Here is an 8,117-nt window from a genome sequence, read left to right on the forward strand (position 1 = left end):
AAGAAACGTTACTAAAGCTCAAAGCACACATTGCACCACATACAATAATAGTGAGAGACTTCAACATCCCACTCTTATCAATGGACAGATCATGGAAACAGAAACTAGCCAGAGACATAGAGAAACTAACAGAAGTTATGAACCAAATGGATTTAACAGACACATAAAGAACATTTAATCCTAAAACAACAAGATGTACCATCTTCTCAGCACCTCATGGTACCTTCTCCAAAATTGACCATATAACCAGTTAGAAAACTGGACTCAGCAGATACAAGATTGAGATAATCCCATGCATCCTGCCATCACCCTGGATTTGGCTGGTCTTCAAAAACAACAGAAAGTGCATATACACATGGAAGCTGAAAACGCTCTACTCAATGATAAATTGGTCAAGGAAGAAATAAAGACTTTTTAGAATTTAGTGAAAATGAACACAAAACATACCCAAGTTTATGGGATACAATGAAAGGAGGTAAGAAGAAAACTCATAGCTCTGGGTGCCTCCAAAAAAGAAACTGGAGAGAGCATACACTAGCAGCTTGACAGTACACCTGAAAGCTCTAGAACAAAAAAAAAAAAAAAAAAAGCAAATAAACCCAAGAGGAACAGACTGCAGAGAAAAATCAAACTCCTGCTGAAATCAACCAATTAGAAACCAAAAGAACTATACAAATAATCAACAAAATCAGGAGCTTGTTCTTTGAGAAAAATCAACAAGATAGATAAGCCCTTAGCCAGACTAATCAGAGGGCACAGAGAGTGTGTCCAAATTAACAAAGTCAGAAATGAAAAGGGAGACATAACAACAGAATCTGAGAAAATTCAAAAAAATCATCAGATCTTACTACAAAAGCCTATATTTGACAAAGCTGGAAAATCTGGAGGAAATGGACTGTCTTCTAGACAGATTCCAGGTACCAAAGTTAAATCAGGAACAGATAAACCATTTAAACAGCCCCATAACTCCTAAAGAAATAGAAACAGTTATGAAAAGTGTCCCAAACAAAAAGAGCCCAGAACCAGATGGGCTCAGTGCAGAATTCTGTCAGACCTTCATAGAAGACCTCATACCAACACTGTCCAAACTATTCCACAGAATAGAAACAAAAGAATACTACCCAATTCATTCTTCAAAGCCACAATTACACTCATAGCTAAACCACACAAAGACCCTACAAAGAGAACTTTAGACCAATTTCCCTTATGAATATCGATGCAGTAATAATCAATGAAATTCTCTAAAGCCAATCCAAGAACACATCAAAAGGATCATTCGCCGTGATCAAGTAGGCTTCATCCCAGGGATTCAGAGATGGTTCAATGTATGGAAATCCATCAAAGTAATATACTCTATAAAGAAACTCAAAGATAAAAACCACATGATCATCTCGTTAGATGCTGAGAAATTCAGTACCCCTTCATGGTAAAAGTGTTAGAAAGATCAGGTATTCAAGGCCCATACCTAAACATAGTAAAAGCCATGTACAGCAAACCAATAACCAACATCAAGCTAAAAGAGGTCAAAGGGATACAAATTGGAAAGGAAGAGGTCAAAATATCACTATTTGCAGATGATGTGATAGTATACTTAACTGGCCCCCAAAATTCCATCAGAGAACTCCTAAACCTGATAAACAACTTCAGCAAAGTGACTGGATATAAATTTGCCTCAAACAAATCAGTAGCCTTCTAACCAAAGAATAAACAGGCCGAGAAAGAAATTAGGGAAACAACACCCTTCACAATAGTCACAAACCTCAAACTGTATTATAGAATAATAGTGATAAAAATTGTATGGTATTGGTACAGAGACAAGCAGGTAGGTCGGTGGAATAGAATTGACCCAGAAGTGAACCCACACACCTATTTTCACTTGATCTTTGACAAAGGAGTTAAAACCATCCAGTGGAGAAAAGACAGCATTTTCAGCAAATGGTGCTGGTTCAACTGGTGGTCAACATGTAGAAGAATGCAGATCGATCCATGCTTATCACCATGTTCAAAGCTCAAGTCCAAGTGGATCAAGGACCTCCACATCAAACCAGCTACACTCAAACTAACAGAAGAAAAAGTGGGGAAGAGCCTCAAGCACATGGGCACAGGGAGAAATGAACAGAACCTCAGTGGCTTATGCTCTTAAGATCAAGAATCGACAAATGGGACCTCATAAAACTGCAAAGCTTCTGTAAGGCAAAGGACACTGTCATTAGGACAAAATGGGAACCAACAGATTGGGAAAAGATCTTTACCAATCCTACATCCAAAAGAGGGCTAATATCCAATATATACAAAGAACTCGAGAAGTTAGACTCCAGAGAACCAAATAACCCTATTAAAAAATGGAGTACAGAGCTAAACAAAGAATTCTCAACTGAGGAATATCAAATAGCTGAGAATCACCTAAAGAAATGTTCATTATCCTTAGTCATCAGGGAAATGCAAATCAAAACAACCCTGAAATCCACCTCACACCAGTCAGAATGGCTAAGATCAAAAATTCAGGTGACAGCAGATGCTGGTGGGGTTGTGGAGAAAGAGGGACACTCATCTGTTGTTGGTGGGATTGCAAACTGGTACAGCCACTCTGGAAATCAGCCTGGAGGTTCCTCAGAAAATTGGACATAGTACTACCTGAGAACCCATCTATACCACTCCTGGGCATACACCCAAAAGATGTTCCAACATATAACAAAGACACATGTTCCACTGTGTTCATAGCAGCTTTATTTATAATAGCCAGAAGCTGGAAAGAACCCAGCCATTCAACAGAAGAATGGATACAGAAAATGTGGTACATTTACACTACTTAACCATTAAAAACATTGACTTCATGAAATTCTTAGGCAAATGGACGGAATTAGAAAATATCATCCTGAGTGAGGTAACCCAGTCACAAAAGAACACACATGGTATGCACTCACTGGATATTAGCCCAAATGCCAAGATTACCCAAGATATAATTTACAGACCACATGAACTTCAAGAAGGAAAACCAAGGTCTGGAAGCTTCAGTCCTTAGAAGGGGGAACAAAATACTCCAGGGAGGAAATACAGAGCCAGCCCCACCTGGGAATCCAACCCATATACATTCAGACACCAAACCCAGAGACTATTGTGGATTCCAAGAAGTTCTTGCTGACAGGAGCCTGATATAGCCGTTTCCTGAGAGGCTGTGCCAGAGCCTGATAAATACAGAGGCAGATGCTAGCAGCCAACCATTGGACTGAGCATGTGGTCCCCAATGGAGGAGTTAGAGAAAGGACTGAAGGAACTGAAGGGGTTTGCCACCCCATAGGAAGAACAATATCAACCAACCAGACCCCCCAGAGCTCCCAGGGACTAAACCACCAACCAAAGAGTACACATGGAACGACCCATGGCTCCAACAGCATATGTAGCAGCAAATGGCCTTGTAGGACATCCCTGAGAGGAGAGGCCCTTGGTCCTGTGAAGGCTGGATGCCCCAGTGTAGGGAATGCCAGGGTGTGGGGAGGCAGGAGAGGGTGGGTGGGTGGGAGTGCACCCTCATGGAAGCAGGGGTCAGGATGGGATAGGGGGATCCAGGGGGTTTCCAAAGGTGAAACCAAGAAAAGTGATGAGACTTGAAGGTAAATAAATATTCAATAAAAAAAAAATTTAAAAAAGACTTGGCTAAGGCAGGTATGGTAGTCTACCCCTTTAATCCCAGCACTTAGGAGTCAGAGGCAGATCTCCTCCAGGACAGCCAAGACTACCCAAAGAAACCCTGTCTTGAAAAACACAGAGAGAGAGAGAGAGAGAGAGAGAGAGAGAGAGAGAGAGAGAGAGAGAGAGAGAGAGAGAGCGCTGAGTCAGAGGCAGATCTCCTCCAGGACAGCCAAGACTACCCAAAGAAACCTTGTCTTGAAAAACAGAGAGAGAGAGAGAGAGAGAGAGAGAGAGAGAGAGAGAGAGAGAGAGAGAGAGAAAGCTGGCTGTGTTCTGCAGTATCTGAGACGTGTATACTTGTCCCATCAGTCAGCACCCATTTCTGGCGACTGAGGTGAAGGCATTCTATGCTTAATGTTGCTGCGTTTGGGAGGGTGGGGGTTTAGATGGGTTCTGGTTCTGTCTTGTCAAATGCCTTTTGTGTGTCTGTTGTGGTTCCTCTTGTCTTCCCTGTTTATGTAAGGAGCACACGAATTCATTTTCAAGTGTTAGCCAGTCTTGCCTATGCTAAGCATTCTTACACCTTGCTGCTTTGAGCCGCTAATAACTTTGTTAAGAAATTCAGTCACTGAATTATAGTCAAACTAACCTATTTGGGGCTTTGGATAAAGACTAACTTGAAATAAATATTTAAAACTCTAGAAATAGTTTATAGTAGCCTCATTAGAAATGTTTGGGCATCATTCTCAGTATTGTTAGTATTGACTCTTTAGTCAAATCCCCACAAGTAATTGGGAATAAACTAAGTGTTTGAACTCCTGCCAGGCTCCTCAGGTACTACAGAAAGTAAGATGTTGACTATCAGAACTTACCTCATACCGAGTCACAACTGTAAAAATGGAGGCATGTAGGGATGAGACAGCCGCTCCACAGTCAGGAACTCCTGCTGCTCTTGTGCAGGACCCAGGTTCAGTAGTTCCTCACACCTGCATAGCCACCCTCAGCTACCTGTAACTGCAGCTCCAGGACTCTGTCCTCTTTCTTCTGCCCTTGGGGATGCTGCACAGACATGACGTGTGCTCGCTCACCATCCACTCATAGGACATCGTTAAGTCAATCTTGAGAGACACAAGCATAGGGGCTGCAAGGAGCTTTATGAACTCCTTGCTCATCACTCCTACATTTAATTGTTGTTTTATACAATTGGGGAGCAGTTGATCTCAATAAGTATGTTCAGTTTATCTTCATACATTGTTCTCTGTCTGTCTGTCACCGCCGTCAAGTGTTAAGTTTACTGGATCTGAGAGAGCCATTTCCAACAGTGGGCCTTAAATCGGCTTAAACCGTTCCTGTCCCAAGACATTCTCTTTGAAGTAACATGTCCTTTTCTTAATTATTATCATTTATGAAATCACATTTGAGTCTTTGCTGAGAAAGGCTTTGTGCCAACTCTAATGTTGTATGTAAAAAGTGTTCAATTATTCGCATGATTAATTCAGTATTTTGATCCTGGTGAAGAGTGAAAAGCCTTCTAAGCAGTGATGTCGATGTCTCTGGTCTTTGTAGTATGTTCGAGGCTCAGACCCTGTACTAAAGCTTTTGGACGACAACGGGAACATTGCTGAAGAGCTCAGCATCCTCAAGTGGAACACAGACAGTGTGGAAGAGTTCCTGAGCGAGAAGCTGGAACGCATATAAGCCGTGCTCAGTTGTCCGTCTGTCACTTACCACATGAGCTGTCACTGCTCCTAGGAAACCCCTTAGCTTTGCTCACAGTGGTCTCTGTTTTACGTGCACCATCACTTAGTTCTGCATGCTTACAGTGGTCATCGTTTATGTGCGGCATCAGTCTTCTGATTCGAAGCTGAAGTAGCCCCACAGCCCATAATGTTAAGGATCTGGCAAGGTTAACAAACCCAACTCTTAGAAATCTCTCTTCTTCTGCACTTGCTGATATCACCAGTGAAATGCTTTGTAAAGAGGCATCTGGTTAATTATGCTAATAATAGTTGGTGATAATTGGTCCAGTTTTACAAACAACAGAATTTAAATGGAGGAGTTAATAAAGGAGGTGCCTCCCTTGCTATGTGCTCTTTGAAAGTAAGTGACAGAAAACTGCAAACCAGCACGCCCGCCCCAGAGCCTGGAGCTCCTGTAGTGCCCAGCTTTCTTTTTAGCAGAAGTATTTGTAGTTTGTAATGAATGTGCCACATACAATTTTTATAGCCTTATTATTACAGAACAGACTGAAGATCTACAGTAAGAATGTAATACTTATAAAGGTTTGCATTAATGAGGATTACACAGAAAACCTTTGTTAAGGGTTTGTGTCGATCTGATAATTGGCAAATTTTTATTTTTAAAATATTCTTACAGAAGAGTTCCATTTAAGAATGTTCGTGTATAGGACCAAAATATAAATAAAAACTTTCAAATATGTTTGAGTTTAAATTACTCTGCTTTGTCCCTTCGTGTTTCTCAGTCCATTCTTTTTCATACAAGCTCGCTTTTAAGCCAAAATACAGAAACGACTGTACTATATGGAACTCAGTAGCTTCTGTATAAGCAGCGGAGATTGGCTGCTAATTACCAGCTGTCTTTTGTCCTGTGACATCTAAAATCTGGTCTTTATAAAGTCAGTAAGACGTCCTATAGCCCTGCAGGATTAAGCTCCTGAGAACAGTATAAGAAATTGGGCAACAGACGCTCCTTTTGATCACTGTGGTGATGCCGAGGGCGGTGCTTTGACAGCTCGAGTCTTGGTGAGTGTGCCCTCTCCTTAGTGGTTATTGCTATTTCAGAACAAGAGGGAGATTAAGCCGGTTGTGGACAGAGAAGTTGCCACCACAGACAGAAGAATAGAGGTATTGAAGAATGAAACTTCAAAAAAGAACGTCTGGCATTGACATAGAAAATACATTGGTCTGGTTTCCGGGCAGGGAGGGTCAGTTAAAAGAGTATCTGACTGGGAGGGGGGTGGGGACGGGGAGAATTGCTAAAAAGAAGCCTGAAAGGTCTGTTGTCTTCAAGTGATGGGAGATCACAAGAGTCTGAACCCACAGTATCAGCTCCAAGCTTCTCAGGAGCTGTGGCCGATGGGTATCTGCTCAGTCCTACACGTTAGTTCAAAGTTTCCAGCTAATTCAAAGTGGGTTTTGCCAGTTGAAAAAAGATCAGCTTTTTAAAGAGACAAACTCCTGCCTACCAAGGAGTATACACTGTTCTAAAAAGTACGTTTACCCCCAATTCCTGAAGTTTCGTTGAGTTTATTCATATTGTTACTAATAACTTCAACTCTTTTGTCATCTCCCCAAATTTGGCAGAGATTTTTAATAAGGACCTGTGAGCAAGAACGGTCTTACCCTGTTGAGGAGCTGGAAGTCGATTGATTCTAAACTCAAAAGCACAGTAGAGATGCATGGCTTGCGTGTGCATAGGCTGATAGGCCTGAGGCCTGAGGCTGTGCTCACTAACTGACACTTAAGAACATAGGGGTCAACTGTGCTTCCGGACACAGCATCACTGAAATGGAACTCAATAAGTGTACACATTACGGTGCACAGTCCCATGACCTCTTACCATGTTCAGAATTGCACGGCTCTCACTGTGGTATGGATTTTCTACATTTTAACACTCCACAGGGAAACCCTGTCCCATTAGCAGTCATTCCTCATGTCCTCTCCATCGTCACACGCTGCTCCAGTCCCACCAGGGACTGTAAGGATAGTGTTATGTCGTTATAGCCAGAGAGTATCTGTTATGTGCTCCAACCATGTACAGTTAGTTTCAGAGTGTGGTGGTTTTTATTGTCTTACGTAAGAGTGAAAATAGAATTGTTTATTATATCCTGTTACTGTTTGAGGCTGTGCTCCAGGGATTTGCATATGCTAGGCAAGTCCTGTCATGACTCCAGTGGAGGCCCAGTGTTTGATGTGTAGGAAGTTTAAAAATTCCCAGAGTGAATTATTTCCGGAAGGGCAGCAATTCCTGCATGTCCTGGGGTGGTGGGATGTGTGTGTGTGTGTTTCAACTCAGGGTTTCTCTGTGTAGCCCTGGCTGTCCTGGAACTGTAAACCAGGCTGGCCTTGAACTCAGAGCCTCTTGCCTCACCCTCCAAGTACTGACACTAAAGAGGTATTTCACCGCCCAGCTTCCTGGCATATGTTGGTCTCTTGAAGGAAATATTCCTTATTGTGTGGTCATAGCACCAGGACCTTTAGATGAGTTAAGAACTTCCTCCACGCAGTTGCACCCAGGGGCTTTCTTTACATCTTTGCCTGGCGTTTCCCTTCTCTGCTCTCTGTTCTTTTCTTTCCCCAGCCTCAGTCGTGAAACCACATGGGTTGTACTCACTCTTTGATCAGAGGAAACCTTTAAACAGCTAAGCACACAATTATGGTTAAAATAATAACATTAACTAGAAAAGTACAAAGGAGACAGATGTGGCCAGGGATCTTTGAGAATAGGACAAACTGAAGCATAAAGAT

General features: G+C 42.1%; 1 protein-coding gene across 1 annotated transcript in view; it reads left to right on the top strand.

The window, feature by feature from the left end:
• The window catches only part of Selenof (selenoprotein F), a 32,778-nt gene extending 26,694 nt beyond the window's left edge, over positions 1-6,084 (top strand). The window contains exon 5 of the mRNA NM_133297.2: positions 5,197-6,084. Within this exon, the coding sequence (NP_579831.2) occupies positions 5,197-5,328 (132 nt within the window). The 3' untranslated portion in view covers positions 5,329-6,084. The remainder of the gene's footprint in view (positions 1-5,196) is intronic.
• The last annotated feature ends 2,033 nt before the right edge of the window (positions 6,085-8,117 follow it).

Source organism: Rattus norvegicus, chromosome 2 (genome assembly GCF_036323735.1).
Source record: "Rattus norvegicus strain BN/NHsdMcwi chromosome 2, GRCr8, whole genome shotgun sequence".
NCBI lineage: Eukaryota > Metazoa > Chordata > Mammalia > Rodentia > Muridae > Rattus > Rattus norvegicus.